Genomic DNA, 26,582 nt, shown 5'->3' on the forward strand with positions numbered 1-26,582 from the left:
TCATATTTGTAATAATCCCATCTATTATTCCCAGGCCCAGCTATCAATTTGCTGAATAAGCAAAACACTCCATTCTCATACCCCATCACTACTAGAACAAGGTAATCTAGTCCACGGGATATGTATAATCCCCAGCAGGATACTTATTAATTACAACCTTCCTCTCCCTTTCAGAAAAATAGGTACAGGTAGATATATTATGGTATTATCTTTGATTCACTTCCAGTTTATTTAAAAAATTGAAAAAACATAAAGTTCTTTTTTAAATAACTTATTACAAAACCAAGTTGTGACTACATGGTTATAAATCATTGCCTTCGGCATGAAAGAATTTCTCACAAACTCAACTACACTTAATAATTTTAACTGGCTCAACATACAGGATCTCATTAATTCCCTGGGAAATTCTGTAATTTTTATCATTATCTTCATTTTCTGGGAAATGAAATAATTATTTTAATTAAATATGTAATTTTGTAAATAAATGACAGATAAAAATACTGTCTGGATACATTTCCCCAAACTAAAATGTTTATTCTTCAGTGAAAGAAGGAATTCATTCAGAAATTATAGATTAGCTTAGTTTCAAATACTTTTAGCACAGCAGAAAGTAGACTATCAGCAAAACTCCTGTTTAAAATTCTTCTCTTTGATTTAATTAAGTCAACTTTTTTTTTAAGGCAGAAAGGCAAACTGAAAAATAGCTGTAGACAGCCAAGTATCTGTATTTAAAAAAAAAATGTTCTGTGTTTTGAATCAGATGTGTCATTTCAATTCACTTCCTCACTTGAAGTCAACTCTGACTGAAAAGATAAATATGGATCGTGTGTTTTTAAAGCTAGAATGTTATGAACTTGTCTACAAAACAGAAACAGACTCCACAGGCATAGAGAACAGACTTCTAGTTGCTAAGTGGGATGCAGGGTCCAGGAAGGACAGAGTGAGAGATTGGGATTAGCAGATGCAAACCATTGTATCTATGTCGATGTCTGGATCTATATCTGTATCACTGAATCACTTTGCGGTACAGTAGAAATGAACACAACACTGAAAATCAACTATCCTTCAAGTTTCTTAAAAATCTAGAATTTTGTATGGACATTTTAAAATGTCAAAGAAAAAATGAACATGGGGTCCATTTTAAGATACAGGCTAAAATAGACGTATCCTATAAAAATATACCTATGGAGTTACATGTAACTCCATGGCTGATTCATGTCAATGTATGACAAAACCCACTGCAATGTTGTGAAGTAATTAGCCTCCAACTAATAAAAAAAATGAAAAAAATATATATACCTATGTAATTTCAGATGCTTACCTGTGCATCAGCCAGCATGACGTCCTTCAGCATGGGCTGGCCCTTGGGCTCACCATTTTCCATCCTCACATAATGCACCTGGTATCCTCTTATCTGGCCATGCTGTTTATTGGGCACGGGTGAGCGCCACGAGACTTTAACAGATGTTGAGTTGACAGCCTCTACCTCGACTTTGCGAGGAGGACCACTAGGAACTGGAACAACATCATTGGATAAAAGAAAATTATAGGCACTTGTCCCACCCAGTCAGAGCATTTTCTTTACTTAGGTTTAAAAAAAAAAAATGGGTAGACCCACCATGTTTGTTTGTGGAATACAAACATTTTCAACTCATGAAAATGCTCAACCAATCTGCTCTATCTTTTAAGAAAAGATCAAAAAGTATGACCGATGCCAAAAAAAAGAAAAAAAATGGAAGAAAAAAAGAGTATCAGAGAAATAGAAAAACATGTAAAAAATGTACAAAAGCCAAGGAAGATGCTTTGAGGTTCAAAGCATTAAAGCACAAAGAAGTATAGCATTGAAATAATAACAAAAACTAGTTGTTGATTGCTGTGTGTGTTTTTTAGGTTTCTTTTTTAGCAGAATAAAAAGATTCTTGATTATATGGATTTTCTTCTTTTTTTTTCTCATATCAAAGGTATTCCATACAACAGATGCCAAGAACTGAATGTTGAGCATCACTGTCTCTGAAATGTTCAAGACAAAAAGGCAACAAGAAGATAAGAAGGCGCTTTTGCAAAGTTAACATCAAAATGTAAAAGAAGCAACTACAAAAAGCCAAGAAAAACGCAGAAGATATTAGATGGAGGTACAGAGAAGGGCCTGGATCGCAAGGTCACAGGAGCAAACTGTTCTTTAAAAAGGAAGCAAATGACTGTGTTGAGATTTAAAAAATTAAAAAAAAAAAAATTCCTAGGCCGTAGCAAAGATAGGTCTTTAGCAAAAATTGCTGAAGTTACAGTGACACTGGGTTAAAAAAAGATGAGCAGAAAAAAACACATTACTGTTAGCCTATCAAAAGACAGCTGAGCAAGATCGTGGTAGAAGGGTGCGGACTGATGGAGCAGAGGCAACATACCATCTTCATCGGTTCGAATCAACACGGACAAGCTCTCAGGGCCAGGGCCGACATCAGTGTGGGCTGTCACAGTGATCCGGTATTCAGTCCATTTTTCCAGCTGTTCCAAAAGGTATTTGGTAGTGTCCGAAGGGATTCCCAAAATCTCGTGAGGTTTGTCATCTTCTCCATCCACTGCAGTATACTTGATGGAGTATTCAGTAATAATGCCATTCTGTTTGTCCACTGGTGGAGGTTGCCAACTTACCAAAATACTAGTGGAACTTGGACTGGTGCAACTAATGTCTTGAGGAGGAGCTGACGGCTCTTATTTTGGTAGTGAGTTAAAGGAGGGTTTGAGTGAAAGGACAGGAGTGGTTGGAAAAAAAAAAATGATAAAACAAAAGAAAAGGCGAAAATAAATAGACGAACAAGAAGGGCAACAAAATGAAAATAAGACTTTGAAACTTAAAATTTTAAAGATAAATTTATGAACCTTGGCTTAGTAATATGAATAAACCAAAAAATGAATAAATGATCAAAAATAATTGTTAAATAATGGGTGGGGGGAGTACGTGAAAATGAAATCTTAAGATAACAGAGCCTCAAATAAAATTACCTACCTGCAATTTAAATTCTTCTTCTAAAACAATCCCTCAGTATTCCCCAGCCCTATTTTACAGACTATCGAACTTCATAAAAAGCTGCAAACAGTACAAGATTTGTTACATGAGAGTCTGATGATATTTAAGAGATGCCATTTCAAGCTTTGGCTACCAAACTGCATTCTGATTCACATACAGTATTCATTTGCAAAAAGGTTCTTCAGTATGAAAAGTGGCAATAACTGTTAGATGCCCTTCTGCCAATTAAAATTTTAAAAAGAGAAATAAATAAAAGCCCAATAAACATAAAAGGGTTCCCTCTGACTATCTGAAAATCAGTATTCCGACCAGTTCTAATGACAAGTGTTAGCCTAATACTGATCATAGCCTATATACAGTGAGCATGCAGATCTATAAAGGATGAAAATGCAGTCCAAGGTTTACCTACCCGAGGGTAAATGTCAGGCTGGTTGATTCTGACTGTAACTTGTACTTACCCTATATCAGCTTCCAGCTTTTTAAAAAAAATTATAACTCTTCTTGGGATATCATTGCTAGTGAAGAATTAGATCCCACCAGCAAATTTCAATAAAATCAATAAAAATCATCTATCCCTTACAAAATGTCAATAACACAGCCATTAAAAAAAAGTTTAAAAAAATCCTGAGAACCATCTGGGAAAGATATGACTTATCTTCCACTTTGTATGTAGCTCTTTTCATTTTGTACATTAACTATTCATATAAAGTAGAATTTGCATGAAAGTTTATTTAAAAGATAAACTTTCTTAATGCCCATTCTAATATAAACTAGTCACCTTCTGAGTAATTATTCTCCATCAAATAAATCAAACATATCATTATTTGAAAAAAAGCAAGAAAGAACAATGTGACTACTATTATAAGTTATTTTTCAAGTTAGTAATATATATTCCTAAAGAAGCACAAAGAATTTGGGTAAGATATATGTAAATATGTATGCATATATAAGACAATATATATGATGGAAGAGTAAAACATTTTTTTTTTTTGGTATTTGAACATGCAGTCTGAGTAGTTCTTTACATTCTGTGAACCTTAATAATATGTAGTGTCAGGAATATCTGATTATATAGATGATTATCAGTCTTTCTTAATTTACATGTCTTGTGTTCTTCATTATAGGCAATCAAAATGAAAAGATCTTTGTACAGACAAAAAGAAAATTATCATGAAACAGCCTTGTAAATCTGGCATAAGATTTGCAAAATCACAAGAACATCATTTTTATTGATTCTGACTATAGGTTCTTATATCTCAAATTATGAAACTATTTCATATGCACTATCATTCATAATAAATGGAGGTGTTCATGTAACAGCAAAGACTCATTTGTAATTCTTTTTAAAAAACTGATTTGGTTTTCACTGCATTCCTACCTTCAGACCTCCTATTCTGCAAGAGTATACGCAACACCACTTGAAACGCTAATAAAATAAAGCGTAGATAAGCTTTTGATGGGGTTACAAAAGTGATTCTGTCTGTATGGAGTATCTATGTGTGTATACGCTGTGCTGCGCTTAGTCGCTCAGTGGTGTCCCACTCTTTGAGACCCCAGGGACTGTGGCCCTCCAGGCTCCTCGGTCCATGGGCTTCTCCAGGCAAGAGTACTGGAGTAGGTTGTCATGCCCCCCTCCAGGGGTTCTTCCCAACCCAGGGATCAAACCCAGGTCTTCCGCAATGCAGGCGGATTCTTTATCATTTGAGCCACCAGAGAAACATGTATGCATACATAGGTGTATATATGCAAAAAAACTCAAGTTTGTAAACAAACATGCAAGATATAATACTAAAGCGTGTCACCTTTCTGTTAATTAAATGTCTGATTTTAAGAGTTATCTTCTGCAATATTACTTATTAGCCTGCCTGGAACTCAAAGGAGACATATAATACTGCACTGATTTACATGTTTGAGTTTTAGAAGAAAGGGAATGTTACAGGAATAAGCTATAATCAGTAAGGGATTAAGCAACAGAATACTAATACTTTTCATATGAATGATCATATGTTGAGGAAAACTATGAATTTTATCATCAAAAACTGAAAGATTTATCTATAGAAAATGAAATTCTGGAAGACTTGCTTATATGAAACGAAACTCAGTTTCTAAATCCTATAAATTTCATGTTCTCTGATAGGTCTAAAAATTAGGTCAACAGAACATCCTCTTTATGAAATTCCATATATTCATCTGTACATATCTATGTCACTATATCACAAATCACATATAAAATATTTTTAAAATCTAAGGAAACGCCAAAATACTGTTCAAGAAACATGGTTGTTTAATAAATTATAGAAACTTATTGATAAAGAGCAAACAGTAGTATTATATAAGCCACCAGACTTTCCATCAAAAACAACCTGGCATATAATACATTATACAGAGCAGTTCTCCTTAAGACACAATGAATTCCATTGTGATAAACACAACTATGCTTTAGAGTAATAGTCTCCAAATGAAAAGAAATCTGAGGAAATAACATACAATTTAGGATTGCCAGTATACTTGTGATTATTCCATTGTTCCTAAATTTGTCCAAATACAGATTTTCTGTGAATGTTTCAAATTTTCATATGAACGACTTGCAAAGTTAACAACAAACTAGGAACAAATATGTGACAAGAAGACTTGGTCATTAGCAAAGTTAAAATCTGTATCCTTAAAAAAGGTGCAAGTTTGGTCTTTTGCTACCTTTACTAAGCCCTCCTCTGATTATTTTGCAGTGTTCTCAACTTGAATTTTGCTTTACAACTTTATAATTCATTAACTGGGGCCTGATCCCACACTTTTACCCATTTTTCTCAAGGAGGTTTCCTAACTTCTCTAAATGATTTCCGATTCCAGGAGTCAGAGAATGGGATCTGTCATTTGGATCCAGTATGAAAACCAAGGTCTTGATAACCCTAATCTCTAAAACTGGACACTTGCTGATATAGAGACTACCAACTATTAAAAGAATATGAATTAGCAAGTCTGTTGGTGAGGATAAAAGCCGGCAACATTTCCTAGTGAAAAAAAAGGGCAGAAAAGAAGCAAAGAGAGACACCTACTTGACTGCATGGTTCTGGCTGATATTTCCGCTGTGGAAGCTCCCAGGCCTTGGGGAGAGCGCGCTGCCAGACGGAAATAATACAAGCTGTTTGGCCTCAGCCCTTGCAGTCTGTAAGACGCCCCTGGTTCAATGCTGGTCCGCTGCTGTGGGTACGGAACAAAGGAACTTGATCATCTTCATTAAAATCTGTGCGCATATTTTTAGCACACTGCCCAGAATATCAGATTTCTGTCATCAGGGTTATAATGTTACCAAAATATCACAAACAGAATCAACAGTGAGTATCAAGGACCCCACTAAGGGAATCACATATTGAAGATTGTTGTTTTTTAGCTGCTAAACTGTGTCCAAGCTTCTGCGACCCCATGGATTGTAGCCAAGAAGGCTCCTCTGTCCACGGGATTTCCCAGGCAAGAATAGTGGAGTGGTAAGTTTCTACCAGTAAGCCAACTAGAAAAAAGGAAGTCAAGGATCTATTTAATGATGACACAGTGTTTCAAATACATCAGATAAGGGCAGTGACAGGCCACCACCCAGGAAGGCATTTAAACTTGAAGGCATGTGGTTGTGACACTGTCCAGAATAGAAAGTGACACCCACTCCTGACAGCGACTGTACCCAACAGTCCATCTGAAGAGATGTCCAGCTCATTCCCCATGGCAGTCTGAAACCCAAGTATGCAAAGAAAACATGGCCAGAAGTAACATAACAATGGAAACTGGCATACAGTTTACATGACAGTGTAAAAAGAGATCTGAAATTGCCACGGTCGGCAGGGATAAAAATCAGCTGTTAGTTACTGAAGAAAGCTGGATAATGTATATGAAACCAAATCATTACTCTAGGTTGATTTCAAATTAATTTTTAAGTTATTTTTAATTGGAGGATAATTGCTTTGCAATATTGTGTAGGTTTCTGCCTTACATCAACATGAGTCAGCCATAGGTATGATGTATGTCCCCGCCCTCTTGAAACACCCTCCCTGCTCCCACCCCATCCCACTCCTCTAGCTTGTCACAGAGCACCAGATTTGAGCTCCCTGCATCATAGTGCCTACAGGCAGGAAAAAGAAACCACAAACTCTTCTATAACCTGACACCATAAAGGGCTTCTGAAATAAGTTTTTTTTTTTTAATTGAATGTTGTAACTCTTATTTTCATGCTTGAAATCTGCCTTTGCTATTTTAGCAAAAATATAGCTATCTATGGGTAATCAATCTCAGATTGAACATGAGTCTGTAGCAAATCTTAAAAAACACACTAATATGTAATCTTGTAATGGCATCAATAATCTTATAAGGCTTTTTATTAAACAGTGTTTGGCATTCACACAAACCAGAAATCAGTGAAGGGGAATTCAAATATAAAACTAAAGAAAACATTCTTAGGGTGTTCTAGCTTGCAAATAAAAAAGCATTCACAAATTTTAGACTTACTAAATAATAAAGAAAAAAAGGAATTTCCTAAATAAACATTTGTAAAGCAGAGTAGGGATGCCAACAATCAAGTACCCATACCATTGCCAAAAGACCAGCTCTCTCATAACTGTTTTTAGTTTTAATTGGGTATACAGGTCAGGAAGCAACAGTTAGAACTGGACATGGAACAACAGACTGGTTCCAAACAGGAAAAGGAGTACGTCAGGCTGTATATTGTCACCCTGCTTATTTAACTTATATGCAGAGTACATCATAAGAAACGCTGAGCTGGAGGAAGCACAAGCTGGAATTAAGATTGCCAGGAGAAATATCAATAACCTCAGATATGCAGATGACACCACCCTTATGGCAGAAAGTGAAGAAGAACTAAGAGAGCCTCTTGATGAAAGTGAAAAAGTGAAAAGGAGAGTGAAAAAGTCAGCTTAAAGCTCAACATTCAGAAAACTAAGATCATGGCATCTGGTCCCATCACTTCATGGAAAATAGATGGGGAAACAGTGGAAACAGTGGCTGACTTTATTTTGGGGGGCTCTAAAATCACTGCAGATGGTGATTGCAGCCATGAAATTAAGACACTTACTCCTTGAAAGGAAAGTTATGACCAACCTAGATAGCATATTAAAAAGCAGAGACATTACTTTGTCCACAAAGGTCTGTCTAGTCAAGGCTATGGTTTTTCCAGAGGTCATGTATGGATGTGACACTTGGGCTATAAAGAAAGCTGAGTGCCGAAGAATTGATGCTTTTGAACTGTGGTGTTGGAGAAGACTCTTGAGAGTCCCTTGGACTGCAAGGAGATCCAACCAGTCCATCCTAAAGGAAATCAGTCCTGGGTGTTCACTGGAAGGACTGATGTTGAAGCTGAAGCTGCAATACTTTGGCCACCTGATGCAAAGAGCTGACTCATTTGAAAAGACCCTGATGCTGGGAAAGATTGAGGGCAGGAGGGGAAGGGGACGACAGAGGATGAGATGGTTGGACGGTATCACCGATCCAATGGACCTGGGTTTGGGTAGACTCTGGGAGTTGGTGATGGACAGGGAGCCCTGGCGTGCTTCGGTTCATGGGTTCGGAAAGAGTTGGACAAGTTTGAGTGACTGAACTGAAGGACTTTAAATAATTTATTGCTACTTTATGTTGTACTACAACATTTGTAACATGAGTACTTATACCAATGCTTTGGTCCTATAATGTTCTGAGTTATTAATTGGAATTGGCTTCGATAGCTAAACCTAAAAGCACTGCTCTTAGAACCTGCTCACTTCAGAGATGTAATAAAGCAGGTTTATTAACATTAACTTAGTATAGCATTCAAAATGATGAGCTACTAGTCAATTGGTAATAGTTCCCTGAGTATGTGAGTCTTTTAAAAAAGTACTGTTTGTTAGAAATCAGGGCTGTTTTGCTTTGTGAGGTTGGCTTTTTTTAAGAAAAAGACTGCTAAGAGATATAATAAAATGGCTTGGTGAATTGAGTTTTCACATATAGTTTTATACACTTTTTTGTCCTGATGTTCCCTAATGAGTTTCATGATAACAAACAAAATATATATTATTATCACATATTCCCATTCTGAAAATATTAGATGTAGCTTAATAGTGATTTATAGAATCTGTTCAAAGTATACCCACGGGCCAGTGTATCATGAAGTCAAGAGAACAGATTCTAGACATTGTCTAATATGAGGCTTTGGGCAAATACTTCAACTTTTTTCTGTGTATCCATTTTGTTAATATGTGAAACAGATTAATAATAGAGGCTGATTGAGTTAATATATGTGAAATCCTTATTATAGTACCTTTAAATGTATGTTAATTCTGATTTTTATTTCTTTTTAGTAACTATTAACAATTTCTAGCCTTCTATATTTTATTTCCATAACATAATCAAATTATGCGTGTGTGCATATGTGTGTGTGTGTGTGTGTACGCGTGCACCAAGTTGATTCGCATCTGATTCTCTGCAATCCTACAGACTGTAGGCCTCCAGGCTCCTCTGTCCACGGGGATTCTCTAGTAGGGAATTCTGGAGTGGGCTGCCATCGCTTGCTCCAGAAGATCTTCCCGACCTAGGGATTGGACCCACATCTCTTGTGTCTCCTGCATTGGCAGGTGGGTTCTTTACCACTAGTACCACCTGGGAAGCCTATAGGTGCTGATATAGCTATAGCTATAGATATAGCTATAGATATATAGATAGATAGATACACACTCATATCAAACAATCAATGGCATACAAATGAACATTTGCTATGGGGCATTTTTCTCTGAAACCAGTTGGGACAAATTCATCTACCCAAAGCCTTGGCGCTCACTTAGTCAAGTGTTAACTGTGACTTAAGTACTTTAATGCAGAAGACAAAGAAAGGAAATCTCCAAATCTCAAGGCGTATATTCTTTTACAACCCGATACTTCCGAAAGGATCTTAGAAACCTGAATTTAAAAAAAAAAATTCATTAGAGACAAAAGCTGATTTTCTTGTCTCTTCTGTCCTACCCCCATCAAGTCTCCAAATACTCCTTTCTTTTTTTTTTTTGTCAATTTTCTCTTTTTATAAATAAATCTTTTCCACCAAGGTCCTCAGTAGATATCTGACCTTTTAATGGAACTTGGGTAAGTACACAGAATGAGAATCGTGTCTCGATGCCATGAATGGTGACAAGGTGAGAAGCACAGTCTTACCTCCTCCCCATGCTCCCCATCTTTGTAGACCAGTTCATAGCTGGCGATGGTGTCTGAACGTGGAGGCGTCCAAGAGAGCAAAATACTTGTTTCAGATTCAGGTTCTGCCTTGAAATTTAGTGGCTGCCCTGGGACTAGAAACAAGAAAGTGAAGGATTAAGCTCACCGTTACCAGAAATAATCAGAAATTCTTGCATTAATTGTTTAACCTTTCAATGTTCACATGTATTAGTTTAGTGGAGAGCAAGGTTTCCACTTTGCTGTCCGTTTCCAACGGACAATGTTATGAATATTGTCCTTATCCTTGAGTGGTTTAATATATATGTAAGATGTGAAATTAGCAAATGTAAATATATCAGTTTCTGAATTCAACTTTAAGGTTAATATTTATTATGATATTGTTATATGCAATACATGTGATGATATTGTTGTAAGCAATAAACATGATTTATATAAAGCACTTGGAATGAATATTGCCTAAATCACATCAAATGTTAAATACATAAAAGCTATTGCTATTTTACAACTGAGGAGGAACTTACTTTTTAGTACTATAGTTTACTTTCAAAACAATTTCCAATTAGGTTTATAAAATCTCGCCTTCACTCCATTAGCAAAATCTATAGTCAAGCATAATCATTAGTATTTTTCCGTTTTTAAACAGATGAAAATAAAGAGAATTTAGAAACCTAATACTAACAATTCTTTCTAACCTCTAAATGAGTTTACATGAGTTAATACACTAGACCCAATATAAATTTAATTTTATCCCAAGTGAGAAAGAGCTAAATTACTACACCAGTTAAAAAGTGTATAGACTACACTTATAATCACAACTATATGAATTTAATATAGGTTTCCCTGGTGGCTCAGACAGTAAAGAATCTGCTAGCAATACGGGAGACCAGGGTTTGATCCCTGGGTTGAGCTGTTCCCCTGGAGAAGAGAATGGCAACCCACTTCAATATTCTTGCCTGGAGAACTCCATGGACGTAGAAGCGTGGTAAGCTAAAGTCCATGGGCTCACAAAGAATCGGACATGACTGAGCGACTAACACTTTCACTTTCATAGGAATTTAATAGAGGTCATCTATAATTTGTACCTTGGTCATGTAATCCATGCAATAGACAACTTGGAACAGCTATATGTAAGATGAAATCAAGAACTGGATCTGGTTGAAAACACCTTACCCAAATGTTGAATTAGAAAAATTGTACTAACACCAACCTCCTAGTTAGCACCTAATCCCACGAGGTTCTCTACTCCTTATATACAAGGCTAATGCTCTTCAGAGAATCAGTGGCACAATTACCCTTACTTACGTTGTTCTTGCCCCATGTCTACCCTGGCTGGTGCCCATTTCTTGGTGGCCATTAAGTATTTTGATCATTACTCCTCATATTATGGTATGTTTCAAAGTGCCATACCTGAATATATGTCCGTATGCCCACAAGTTCACATGAGAATTGTGTGTATATTTAAATGAAAAAAAAAAAAGACTAGAATAATACTCCACACCAGAGGAGAAGAGAACACCTCAAGTATTTTTGGCAAATGAGCATAAGCATTCAAAAATATGTACAAACAACATAACTTGTAGCTGATGTATGACATCAATTTCTTAAACAATAACTAAAGCATCATTTTCAGAAAGAAAGTCGTTGGAAATATAAAATGTAATGCTTCCTTTTCTTTCTGTAGTCATCTCTCTTCAGTATGACTAAAAAACTGCCTTTTGTTTGAAAGAGAGATTCAAGTTTAAAAGGACCTACAATGGTTTCTGGGATCCCTAATTATCATTTTATTCCTCATCTGGTCTGTTAACCTGTGAGTGTGTGTGTGTGAACAAGTGCACACATTCATGTCTGGACTGATGTGTAGGGCCACCAATAATCAGTGCTTCATATTTCTAATTAATCTTTTCTCCCCTGTTGCACCACAGGCTTTGAGATACTCATTAATTTGATGCCTCCAGGAATGTACTTTCTGAACTGGATACCTATTTTTTTTAAGTACCTGCCCAACAGGTGACCTAACACAATCATTCACACTGAGAGGTGAGAGGTAGAGACAAAAGAAGATAAAGAGATCAAGAGCAAGAGAAGGTAGAAGAGAGGGAAATAAGAAAACAATCAGGCAAACAGCAAATCAAAGAGAAAATGTATTATTTTTAAAAGGAAAATACCAATATCACAGGCAGGAGCAACAAAGGAAGCCAAGAATGATCAGACAGACGGGGGAATGATGTTTGAATTCTAATATTCAGACGATGAAAGGTTTTCTCAATCTAAAAATACACACGCCTATGCATATGTATGCAGTCACTTCTTTTTCTCTAGTTTTATTCCAACTTCCACAAGTCTGGGAAAGAACACCTTGTGATAACTTCTGACATAATCCAAACTGAATAAAGTACTGTCAAGAATTAACAACATAGACAGTACTGAAAGGCTGCTCTCAGGATAATAAATGCTGGTTATATATTTCCTCCCTGCTAATGCTAATAATAAATTGAGTGACAGTGACTGAAAACATTGTGGGAATCTAATTAACTTTTTCTTACTTAAACTGTTTACTTTTTTGCTTTTAATTTGTCTCAAACAAATTCCTGGTAGGTCCCGATGTTTCATCCTTGTTTAGTGCCATACACTTCCTTTAATCCCCTAATTCTGTTTGGCTCTATTCAAAGCCTTCTGTTTCTAAATAATGAAATAGCTACATCAAAGCCTCAGAGGGTGTAAATGTTCATTTTATCCTTGTACAAAGTAAGTAAGTAGTGATCACGTGACTGGATAGTGAGACTTTTTAAATAATACAATGAGGTTCTCCTCCTCTGCTTTCACCATCTTCTTTTGAAGTGGGCTGGCAGACAATTTATTAGATTGCAAACTTGTAGTAGAAACACCAGTGCCTAGAAATGCCAGGCAGATGAGGAGGCCATAATCGACCTGGGGTCACGGGAGAATGCCTGGGCCACCAGAAGGAGTCAGGGATGCTCTGAGCCAGTAGACTGCTGCCTTGTGGGATGTGGGTTCAGTCTTGCCCACACTTCTGATATTTCAACAGAAGTTGATAATGAATCTTCTAGGTAAAATCTTTCAACTTCTTTATAATCTTAAATAAACAAACAGCTGAAATGAAATGAAAAACACTGTATTGGGCAAAAGATGTCCACAGACAAAATCTAGCATATGGACAAGGGCTTAAAAGATCTTTTTGTTATATCAGGCTCTGTGCCCACATGTGTCTTACAGATGAGACTACTCAGACTTTCTTGGGAATGGAGCAAGTGAAAGTCACTCAATCCTATCTGACTCTCTGCAAGTCGACGTATGGACTGCAGCCTTCCAAGCGCCTCTCTCTCTGGAATTCTCTAGGCAAGAACACTGGAATGGGTTGCCATGCCCTCCTCCAGGGGATCTTCCTGACCCAGGGATTGAACACAGGTCTCCTGCATTGCACACAGACAAGGAAGCCCAAGAATACTGGAGTGGGTAGCCTATCCCTTCTCCAGGGGATCTTCCCGACCCAGGGATTGAACCCAGGTCTCCTGCATTGCACACAGACAGGGAAGCCCAAGAACACGGGAGTGGGTACCCTATCCCTTCTCCAGGGGATCTTCCCAACCCAGGAATTGAACCAGGTCTCCTGCACTGCAGGCAGATTCTTCACTGTCTGAGCCACCAGTGAACTGTGAGTTCACCTAAAGATACTGCTTCCTCAGCATCATTGAGTCAGTGCCGAAGCATCCATACTGAAGCTGAGGCTTCAAAGGAAAAAAAAGCTATGATATTAATATATTTATTTATACATTCCCCAAACAAATTAGTCCTAATGATCATAATATATGTTTAGAAGAAAACACTTTAGTGGACTCCCAACTGTCATATTTATTTTGTCTGTGCCACTTGGACACACAGGGGAAATATCATCATCTGTCAGAATTTTACACCAAATACAAGCTACAGAGGCTCTATTAACATTTATATTTGTCTTCTTCCATACCTCTTTTCCCTCTTTCTCTCCTTCCCTTACTGTTTCCCTCCCTCTCCCCTTCCCCCCCATGTATATGTATTTAATACTCTCACAATGTTTACACCTCAAACTTACCGACATTCTTTTACTCATTTACTTCATGTTAGGCTATGTACATTTAATTTTTATTCTATTAAGAACTTTCCTATTTTGTACTATTTCTCTCACTAATGAACCTAAGATTCATTTTATGGGAAAATCTAAGATTCTGGAATACCTATGGAAGAAGAACAACAAAACTCACCCAGAAATGTAAGTGCAGTAACTGTGACCAGAAACCAAAAAAATATACATGTGGAAAAAGAAAAAGAATGTAGAAATAGTTTTTCTTTAAAATTCTATTTAAGAAATCCTTATATTTGATGAGGTGGTGCTGTTATATCCTTCTTCTTAATTGCTTATTTAATGTCCACAAAGAAATATAAACAGGTTAGCACACATATAAGCTGGCTAAAAAACAATTTTAGCTCACCATAGTATAAATATGAAATGTACCAAAGAGACAAAAAAAACAACAACCCCCAAATACCTTATTGTTAAAATAGCTAGTGCTCTAATAAGGTACGTATTTTTAAATGTGGGTATCCAGCATATTGACAAATGGTAACATAAACAATAAAAACAACAGCCAGAATTATAGTGGTAGTAAAACCAAACCAAATTCAAACAAGGAGTCTGATTTGTGAGTGCTACAGATATATTATTGACAAAAGTAGTACTTAATACACAAGCACCTGCATAAATCTTGCTCTCAACTGTCATTAAACATCAATAAGAAAAAGTTAAATTTTATTACAGTTGTATTTACAGCCATAGCTCCTTTACTCACTGCTAAAACAACCTAGAAAAAGCATTTAAAATTTTGTTATTGGAAATCCGTCTTTTCTAATTTCCCTATATTGACTTTTTTTTTTTAAATATTGACTTGTTGATATATATTTAGTAGTAATGAAATGATTTAAAAATTCTGGAAATCTAAAGCACAATGTCTCTAAAATGTCATAGTTCTATAACAATTTTGCTTCTTGAAAATGTTTAAAGTTGATACCACTCATTAATATTTTGTTAGTAAATGCATATAATTATTTTCCTTTCAAAGACCTATACTATTAAGGTCTGCACATAAAAATCAGTACTTTCTCTAAGAATCTATTGAATGCATAGAATAATTAGAGGTCAGATGTGTTTTCTAAAGAAAGTTCAGAAAAAAGACATGCATTAGGATTTAACAGTTTTAGGATTGTCCCATTAGCATGAACAACATACAATATTTATTTCAGTGCACAGGTTTAAGATGTTAATTTATTACATTTCTTTAGAAGAGTTTTATTTGTACTTCTTTTGTAAAATATAGTTATCCTACATTCTTATATAATTACATACATGAGAAAACTATAACTTTTCCTAAGGTGTTTTTCCATAGCAGAGAGTTTTTTTCCAACATAACATAAACACTTCCCTTGTCAATGACCGTGCGGTCCACGTATTTCCAAGGTGAACTAGTCGCAAGTAATTATAATGCCAGAAGTTAAAGCTATGGAAACTCTGGATGATTAATCCATACATTTAGAAAATAATCATTTTAACCAAAACTTTTTAATATTTAAAATCATTTAAAGATTATGTGATAGTTTCATCTGCACTAATATTCTTAATTAAGGGACTATATTACTGACTATAAATAGATACCCAAGAAAAAGATACACAAAAAGGCAAAGGTTCTCTGAGGAACTTACAAATAGCTGAGAAAAGAAGAGAAGCAAAAGGCAAATGAGAAAAAGAAAGATATGCCCATCTGAATTCAGAATTCGAAAGAAGAGCAAGGAGAGGTAAGAAGCCTTCCTAAGTGAACAATGCAAAGACAGGAAAACAATAGAATTGAAAAAGACAAGAGAACTCTGCAAGAAAATTAGAGATACCAAGGGAACATTTCATGAAAAATGAGCACAATAAAGGAAAGAAAACGGTATGGTTTTAACAGAAGAAGGAGCTATTAAGAGGAGGTGGCAAGAATTCACAGAAAAACTAAACAAAAAAGATCTTAATGACCTGGATAACCATGATGATGTGATCATATACCTAGAGTCAGACATCCTGGAGTGTAAAGTCAAGTGGGTCATAGGAAGCATCACTACAAACAAAGCAAGTGGTGGTGATGGGATTCCAGCTGAGCTATTTCAAATCCTAAAAGATGATGCTGTGAAAGTGCTGTACTTAAAATGCGAGCAAACCTGGAAGACTCAGCAGTGGCCACAGGACTGGAAAAGGTCAGTTTTCATTCCAATCCCAAAGAAAGACAATGCCAAAGAATGTTCAAACTACCACACTATTGCACTCATTTCACAGGCTAGCAAACTAATGCTCAAAATCTTCTAAGCAAGACTTCAACAGTACGTGAATCGAGAACTTCCAGATGTTCAAGATGGATTTAGAAAGGCAGAGAAAACAGAGGTCAAATTGCCAACATACGTTGAATCATAGAAAAAGCAACAGAATTAGAGGAAAAAAAAAACACTTCTTCATTGAAACACTAAAGCCTTTGACTTTGTGAATCGAAACAAACTGTGGAAAATTCTTAAAGAGATGGGAATACCAGATTACTTAATACTTTAACTGCCTCCTGAGAAACTTGTATACAGGCCAAAAAGCAACAGTTAGAACCAGACATGGAACAAGGAACTGGTTCCAAATTGGGAAAGGAGTACGTCAAGGCTGTATATTGTCACCCTGCTTATTTAACTTCTATGCAGAGTACATCATGCAAAATGCTGGGCTGGATGAAGCACAAGCTGGAATCAAGATTTCTGGGAGACATATCAACTACCTCAGATTTGCAATGACACCACCCTGATGGCAGAAAGCAAAGAGGAACTAAAGAGCCTCTTGATGAAAGTGAAAGAGGAGAGTGAAAAAGCGGTCTTAAAACTCAACATTCAAAAAACTAAGATAATGGCATTTGGTCCCATCACTTCATGGGATCACAAATAGAGGGGGAAACAATGGAAACAGTGACAGATTTTATTTTCTTGGGCTCGAAAATCACTGTAGACTGTGACTAGAGCCATGTAATTAAAATATGCTTGCTCCTTGGGAGAAAAGCTATGATAAACCTGGACAGCTTATTAAAAAGCAGAGACATTACTTTGCCGACAAAGGTCCGTGTAGTTACAGTCAAAGCTATGGTTTTGACAGCAGTCATGTATAGATGTGAGAGCTGGCCATAAAGAAGGTTGAGCATGGAATAATTGATGCTTTTGACCTGTGGTGTTAGAGAAGACTCTTGAAAGTCCCGTGGACTAAAAGGAGGTCACACCAGTCAATCCTTAAGGAAATCAACCCAGAATATTTATTGGAAAGGCTGATGCTGAAGTTCAAGCTCCAACAGTTTGGCCACCTGATACAAAGAGCTGACTCATTATAAAAGACCCTGATGCTGGGCAAGACTGAAGGCACGAGGAGATGGGGATGACAGAGGATGAGATGGTGGGATGGCATCACCAACTCAATGGACATGAGTTTGAGCAAGCTCTGGGAGATGGTGAAGAACAGGGAAGTCTGGTGTGCTGCAGTCCATAGGGTTGCAAAGAATCGGACACGACTAAGTGATTGAACAACAACAATAGATATTTTGATTGTCTATATTACTAGAAGTTACGAATTTACATCAACTCCATGTATATCAATATGTATGACAGTAATCTTAGAAAAAATCAAAAGTAATAATGTCCCTCTTAAGCTCACTTTATTTCTAAATACTGTTTCTGCAGAGTCTGATTTTAAACAAAAACAAGAATATTACTGTCAGGCAATTATAGGTAACATAATGAATGTACCTTTCAGATTAAGTAGACATAAAATAAATCTCTCTGGATATAAAATTAAAATATATTTGAGAAGTTCATATAGATATATTACTGACCCATTAATTTTTGTAGGTTCAGAAAAGACAAAATATTAGTGAGAATAATCATAAACTTAAATTTTATATAACCTAACTAAAATATTATTTTATAATGGTTTTATGTTTTGCTGAGCAGTGGTTCTATGACTTAGCTAATCAAGAGCATCTCAGCATTAATTATATCAGAGCTAACATCATTGTATTTGGCAGGTGTCCACTAAAATCAAATGGCCTTTGTTAATTAAGTCTGGAGAACAGATCAAATCATTGTGCCATTTTGGAAGGTTTTCTTAGCCTATTGATCTTGGCAGGCACAAGGCATCATGTCATTATATATCTTCTCAATCAATGGGTATTAAAATTACAACTATTATGGAAGGTTCTTGGAAATACCTTAATGTAAAAAAAAAAAAAGTTAAACAGAAATTGATAACAGCTACTCTAATGCATCGGTGACCTATTCACCTAGATTTTTTTTAAGGTACAGAGTCCCTGGATCACATTAACTCAATTGCTCCTGTCACAATATTACCTTCACTCAGTAATGATTTATGTTACATTATGTCCCCTGGTAATACAGAAAATCAAAATATGGTCTATTGAAACATCAGTTCTATATTTTCATTAAATTGTGACTGAAAGTATTACTGTCTGCCATTCCATGTTCTTAAGATAAGGATACTCATGATTCTCAAAGATTCTTATGTTTTGGTTGAATTTAGTTTCAGAAACTATTTGGTTTCTTAGCTAAATCTTCCTGTCATAAGAAAAATGAAACACTTTGATATTCACGCTAAAATTTGTTGTTAGAAAATTAAGAACCAGATTTAGTGATCAAGTATAATAACCTTTTATTAAAAAGGTATTCCTTCTACTTCTTTTAGATAAATATATTTTTTCCCTATCCAAATTGTTTAGTGTACCTCTGTACTGGGATAATCGAATAGCTACTGCAAGTATTTCAGAAGTAAATCATACTTAATTTGTGGATACAATATTTGAAACCCTGTATTTCCTGCCTCTGTTCAAAAACCTAGTAGGAACCAAAAAAATAAGACATTTGTAAATTATTAATTTAAAAGACAACAGTGCTTCAGCAAAGGAAACAAAAAAGAAAACAAAAAGACAACCCACCAGTTGGTATTAGGATAAGGAATAAGGAACTAGTCTCTAAAATTGACAAATAGTTCATGACGCTTAACAGTATCAAAACAACCCACTCAAAATGGGCAGAAGACCGAAATAAACATTTCTTCAAAGAAGAATACAGATGGCCAACAGGCACATGAGAAGGTGTTCTATGTTGCTAATTATTAGAGAAATGCAAGCCAGAACCACAATGAGATATCACCTCATAGCAGCCAGAATGGCTACCATGAAAAAATCTGCAAACAATAAATGCCGGGAGAAGGTGTGGAGAAAAGGGAACCCTTCCACACTGTTGGTAGAATATACATTGGTACAGCAACGGTATGGAGTTATCTTAAAAAATTAAAAAGAGAGCTGCCATATGACCCTGCAATCCCACTCCTGGGCCTGTATCTGGAGAAAAACAAGATCCAAACAGATACATATACACCAGTGTTCATTGCAGCACTATTTACAATATCCAATATCCAAGACATGGAAGCAACCTCAAGTCCATTGACAGAAGAATGGATAGAGAGACATGGTACATATATACAATGGAATATAACCAGTCAATAAAAAGAATGAAATAATTCCATGTATAGCAACATGCATGAACCTAGAGAAGGTCCTACTACGAGAAGTAAGTGAGACAGAGAAGGAGAAATATCCTAAGACACCCCTTATACATGGAACCTAAAAAGAATGAATGAAAATGAATTGACAGAACAGAAATAGACTCACAGAGTTGGAGCACAAGCCTACGGCTGACAGGGGTAAGGAAGCGGGGCAGGGACACTTAGGGAGTTTGGGATGGACATGGACACACTGCTGTATTTGAAATGGATAACTGACAAGCACACACTGCATAGCACATGAAACTGCTCCATGATATGTGGCAGCCTGGATGGGAGGGGAGTTTGGGGGAGAATGGATACATGTGTAGGTACGCTGAGTTCCTTCACCACTCACCTAAATCTATCACAACATTGTTTCTCAATCAGCTATACCCCAAGACCAAATAAAAATTTTGAAAAGTAACAGAAAAGATAATGGTGCTTAAAAGAATCTAGAGTGTCCAGTTAGTAACATATGACCCAAAGGAAGTTACTGAATCTTTTTACCTTTACTGATCCTCAATTTACTTGAGATAATTCCACATCTATCTAAATGAGTAGGAAGAATTAATACACCCAGAAGCAGACTGCCCAGCATGCTAGTTATGATGATGATGATGATTATATACAACTGAAGTTATAAAATATTTCTGTCCATTATCTAATTGATAGTCTTGTTACTGGTTGAAGAGTCTCCCACAAAAATTCATATGTTGAATTCCTAATACCAAGAACCTTATTAAGTGACCTTATTTGGAAATAAAATTACTGCAGATATAATTAGTCAGTATATTAGATGTAATTAGTCATTACCAGGGTTAGATGGCATCATTAGGTTGGGCCCTAATCCATTATGATGGATGCCTTAACAAAAAGGGAAATTTGGACAGAGAAACATGCACCTGGGGAGAAGGCCATGAACAATGTAGGCAGAAATCACAGTGATGCTTCTAAAGCTGAGGAACAGCCAAGATTACCAGCAAACCACCAAAAGCTAGGAATGAGCCCAGGGCCTCCCTCACAGCTCTCAGAGGGAACCAAGCCTGCTGACACTTGGTTCTCAAACTTCTAGTCACTACAACAAAAGATGATCCAATTTTGTTGTTTCAGCCACCCAGGAAGTGGCATTTTGTATAGCAGCCTTAGGAAAATTAAGAAAAAATAACAAAAACTACTACCCCTAAACTCTATAAGGGGGTTATTACTTTAGATGAGAAAACTGAGGTTCAGAGAGATGATATAACTTGTCAAAGGTTATAGAGCTAAAAACAGAACTTATGGATTCAAACCTTGGTTCCACTACTCTAAGATCAGAGTTTCTTACAGTATAAAAGCTGAAAATTCTAAAAATCTAGAACTGGAGTATAGGTATATACTCTTTTCTATATACTTTCTTATATCTTTAATGGTTATTTAGCTGCCAGAATAGTATAATAAAAAGTAATCCCAACAGTTGACTATTTTCAGTCAAGAAAAAGAATAAGATTCACTGATTTCTACATTTTTCAATGAGAAACTTAGAAAAACTTACTCTATAATAGTTTCATGCATACTAACATAACAAACACAGAAGACCTGTGAACACAGAAAAAGCCAAATCAAGAAGATACATGGATGATTTTTAGTATAATTATGATAAAACACTTCTGCAGTTATCTTTTTGATATTTAAGTGATAAATCCATGAACAAACCAATAAGAACCAAATAACAGTATGAAAGTAAAGGTAGGAGAACTATAAACATACTAGATTTCTAGTAGCCAAGGTGAACGTTAGCCACAAGATTCAGAAAGTCCACAGCATAAAAACAAGTCAATGGTTAAACATAAGTTTATCAAGTTTTGACAGCTGAGAAAATGTATTAATTCATTCTCAGGATAACCCATGGGCTATGACTACAGATTATAGACACGATCTTCAATTATATGGTTCGTATGTGGATTCTCAGAACAAACCAATGGCATGCTGCCAAGACAATCACAGATTAATGCACGTTTGAAAGCATCAGTCACTCAGTCGTGTCCAACTCTTTGCGATCCCATAGACTGTAGCCCACCAGGCTCCTCCGTCCATGGGATTCTCCAGGCAAGAATACTGGAGTGGGTTGCCATTTCCTTCTCCAGGAGATCTTCCTGACCCAGGGATCGAACCCGGATCTCCCGCACTGCAGGCAGATTCTTTACCATCTGAGCCACCAGGAAGCCCCAATACAAGTTTAAGAGACTCCAACACAATCAACAGCCACATGAACAGCTCTCAGATATTTAAGAACAAACTTAAAAAGAAACCCACTGTGGTTTATTCCCGTGTATGTGTGTGCATGCTCAGTCAGGTCCAACCATTGGGACTGTAGCCCACCAGGCTCCTCTGCCCTTGGGATGTCCCAGGCAAAACTCATCCCATGACGAACTGATCAATTCGAATCTAAGACCACAGAAATCTGAGATCCTCTTATAAAAATAAAACTACTAGAAGGAACAAGTTTTTCTTCATAAAATCATTGGTGTCTGCTCTAACATCCAGTAAAATGGGTGAATAAGGCCCCAAAGTTTGATCTCAGATATTGGTAACTGTCTTTACCTGTGAGCCCACACAAAAGAAAAAAAAAAATGAAAAACATTAACAGAATGTTAATTTTTAAGCAAGCTGTTTCCTGGCAAATATAAGCCATTTAAATATCCAAGGCCTCCTGACAAATGGTTTTAGTTTTAACTTTATCTTGAATTATCCACTCCTCCACAGATTAAATCAAAGGATCAATCCAAGAAGAAGATATAACAATTATAAATATATATATGCACCCAACATAGGAGCACCACAATATGTAAGGCAAATGCTAACAAGAATGAAAGGGGAAATTAACAGTAACACAATAATAGTGGGAGACTTTAATACCCCACTCACACCTATGGATAGATCAACTAAACAGAAAATTAACAAGGAAACACAAACTTTAAGTAACACAATGGTCCAGCTAGACCTAATTGATATCTATAGGACATTTCACCCCAAAACAATCAATTTCACCTTTTTCTCAAGTGCACACGGAACCTTCTCCAGAATAGATCACATAAATCAAGCCTTGGTAAAGTCAAAAAATTGAAATCATTCCAGTCATCTTTTCTGACCACAATGCATAAGATTAGATCTCAATTACAGGAGAAAAACTATTAAAAATTCCAACATATGGAGGTTAAATAACACGCTTCTGGATAACCAACAAATCATAGAAGAAATCAAAAAAGAAATCAAAATATGCATAGAAATGAATGAAAATGAAAACACAACAACCCAAACCTATGGGACACTGTAAAAGCAGTGCTAAGGGGAAGGTTCATAGCAATACAGGTTTACCTCAAGAAACAAGAAAAAAGTCAAATAAATAACCTAACTTTACACCTAAAGCAACTAGAGAAGGAAGAAATGAAGAACCCCAGGGTTAGCAGAAGGAAAGAAACGTTAAAAACTAAGGCAGAAATAAATGCAAAAGAAACAAAGGAGACCATAGCAAAAATCAACAAAGCTAAATTTTGGTACTGTTCTATCAGAGTTGCTAATATAAAGAGGCACGGTTCTTCTGTTCTCTAAATGCTGCATGGTGGATGCATTCATCCATCTCCTGTAGAAAGTCTTCAAGTCATTTGGATACAAAAAGAAAGGATGCTACATATAGGGGTAGAAGAGTAAGAGTTACAGACTATTAAGTATAAGCTATAAAGATACATTGCACAACATGGGGAATATTTAGCCACTATTTTATAATAACCATAAATGGAGCATTACCTTTAAAAATTATGGTACACTTGAATCCTATGTAATATTGTAGAGCAACCATATTTCAATTAAAAAAAAGATGTTAAATACATCCTCTTTTTAAAGGACTGTATTATTTATAGTCTTTCAGTATCCATGCCTGTTCCTTTTCACATGCCTGAATTCCTTACTTAGAAACTCCAAATCTCAAAAACTAAAACGTCCACTATCTTTATTCTTTGTTTTTGCCCCTGCCATTTCTTAGCACCATCTCCTCCACCCTACTCCCCATTCAGAACCAGACCTACCTCCTGTCTGAGTAATGACTTGAATGTCACTTGAAAGAGGACCATCTCCAATTGAGGTAAAAGCCAGGACTTTGACAGAATACGTTTTCTGCGGCACTAAGTTGCCTATAGTAGTGATCTGGCTGTCAGCTACATTGTGTTTCATCCAGTTGTTGACATGCTGGGTGGGATCCATTGTATAATAAACTCTGTATCCCTGAATCTGTCCATTTGGTTCTTCGGGCTCCTTCCACTGAACCAGAATGGTGGTGGAACTCAACATCCGCGCCTGGACGTCCCGCGGGGCGCTGGACGGGGCTTGCTCCGAGGTCTGCGTCAGCACAGGCTCACTGGGAGGCCCCCGCCCAATGTTATTGACAGCAACCACCCTGAACTCATAATCCGAGTAGGGGCTTAGCCCGGCGACACTGTAGCGTGTCGTCGCCACTCCATCAATTTCTTTGTAAGGTTCCTCCGAATTTTTGGGTTTATGCTGAATGATGTAGTAAGAGACGGGCTCAGGGTTCCCGGAGTCCCACGTCAGGGTGATGCTTGTAGCTGTACTCTCAGTCACGACGGGAGTTCCTGGAGGTTTGGGTAAGGCTTGAGGGAGAGAGAAAGGCCATGAACACCCATCATCTTTAAGATAGCACAAGATCCATAACTCTGGTGTTAGAATGATGGGATATGTATCCAGCAAAGATTTAATTAGGTGAAATCATAGCAAAGTAGAGTTTTCTAAGTGGTCAGGATGTACAGTAAGACATGCGTAGGTGACAAACCCCAGATGACTAGCAGTGTACTATATAGCATTGCATTTTGGGGCTGATAACGAAATTCACCACTTATTATCTATGAGATTCTGGATACATTGCTTAATTCCAGTTTGCTTTAGCTTTCTCATGTGAAAAATAGGAAAAAATGTATTACTGGAATTGTACAGTTGAGTAACCGTATTTCATGAGTTTGTGGTGAAGATTAATGAGCTAATCCAGTAATGCTCTTAGAATGTATCTGGCACCTTGAGAAAACAGTGGTTCCAATTATTACAATTATTATAACCAAAAGCTTAATGAGACTCTTGCCTCAAAAAAATGATACAACTAAATACTAATAAACATTGAAAAGAGCAAAATTTTAAATATAATGAAATGGTATTCAATTGCTATAAAAGTATTCATTTTGTTTTCAAGATGTATGACATAGACAACAGTATTATAATTTTTTAAATAAATTATCTAACCAATAATTTTAAGGTAACAAAGAATAATAATTTCAAATTAATCAATTTCAAATTCACGCTTTTTTTACTTAATATTCAAAATATGTTGAAGGAACTAAATTAAAGCCTATCCACAAGTCTCTTTTTAAAATATTTTATTGTCACAATATGTATTCTATATCCAATATCAGTAATATCATATTACAGCTACATGAAAAACATTTCAATTAAATCCATATTTTAGAAATATTGTCCTTTTTTTAAGAAGAAAAGCATAACTCAAAGTGCTACTAAGAATAAAAGCCATCTATGCTGGTGGCCTCATAGTCAAGCACCTCACCTGGACAGTGATTCAGAAAGGCAGTGGTATTAGGGAAGACAGGAGAATTTCACAAGCTGATTTTTTGGAGAAAACTCAGAAAGTAACACTCCTATAAACAGTTCTTTAGTACTCTTCTTTCCTTTTCAACTTAAAGAAAACACAACACTCCTTACAATGGTAACTCTTCAAGAATAACAAGCTTGGAGTTAATCACTGTTACACCAACAATACCTAGAACATTGTCCAGGCCTGAGTAGGTTTTTAACAAGCATTGTAAAATGACTACCTGAATAAACGAGTCCTTTCTCTTTTTAAGGTGCTTTTAGTTTCGATTCACTTTTTGCCATCAAGTTTCACCCTCATGTTTTATTATTTATGTTGGAGGAGGAGGGGATAGGAAGTAGCGAGAGTCAGGAAAACAAAGATAAGAAATTGAACAAGATATTAGTTTAATGTGACTCCTGCTTTTGCATTCTTGAAGGTCTTTAGTAAATCTTCAAATATTTAAAGCTGACATGGTTAGTATGGGAAAGGTGATTCAATATTTGCATACGACTCTAAGAACCATGGAATGATAATATTTGGCCAAGGGATTTTATGGAAAATAATAATAAAAAGACATTTGTTTAAATATTCTCGTCTGGCATTTTGCATGAAAGCGGATAATCTGAATTTTCCCTAGATGCTTTTCTATATTCTTGAGGCAAGTAAAAATATTGCTAATTAAAGGTGTGTGTTTACTGATATTTAACAGATACTCTCAGTTACACGAAGTGACGCTGATTATACAGTACAGGTTTTGTGCCTATAATAGTATGCTTAGTACAGTAATTATATGTAATGAAACATTACTATTAATATTTTAAATGATGAAATATTGAAAACAGTGTGTACCTTGTTCTTATGTCACATTATTGATTTTATATGGTATATAGTAAGTATGTATATTTGGTCAAAGGTATGACACTGATTACAATATGTGTGGTCCATTTTTTTTTGGGGGGGGGTCACAATTTCTAGAAGGGGAAGATAATTTGTGTTCATTTTGCAATAGTTCCTGACATCTGCAGGAATCTAAAGTTACTCTCATACTGACTCATTTTAGGAAAGTTTTC

The 26,582-nt window shown here is 36.2% G+C and overlaps 1 protein-coding gene across 39 annotated transcripts in view; it reads right to left on the reverse strand.

Annotated features, from left to right (window-relative positions):
- PTPRD (protein tyrosine phosphatase receptor type D) overlaps positions 1–26,582 on the reverse strand; it is a 2,322,816-nt gene that overhangs the window by 185,480 nt on the left and 2,110,754 nt on the right. For 25 of the 39 annotated variants that reach the window (XM_070480470.1, XM_070480471.1, XM_070480504.1 and 22 more), the window contains 5 exons: positions 23,945–24,526; positions 10,202–10,335; positions 6,079–6,223; positions 2,403–2,708; positions 1,322–1,515 (listed from right to left, as the gene is read on the reverse strand). In XM_070480470.1, coding sequence (XP_070336571.1) covers positions 1,322–1,515; positions 2,403–2,708; positions 6,079–6,223; positions 10,202–10,335; positions 23,945–24,526 — 1,361 coding nt within the window. The remainder of the gene's footprint in view (positions 1–1,321; positions 1,516–2,402; positions 2,709–6,078; positions 6,224–10,201; positions 10,336–23,944; positions 24,527–26,582) is intronic. The other 14 variants (XM_070480507.1, XM_070480506.1, XM_070480498.1 and 11 more) reach the window with 2 other exon arrangements.

The sequence above is a fragment of the Odocoileus virginianus genome, chromosome 18 (assembly GCF_023699985.2).
Source record: "Odocoileus virginianus isolate 20LAN1187 ecotype Illinois chromosome 18, Ovbor_1.2, whole genome shotgun sequence".
Taxonomy (NCBI): Eukaryota; Metazoa; Chordata; class Mammalia; order Artiodactyla; family Cervidae; genus Odocoileus; species Odocoileus virginianus.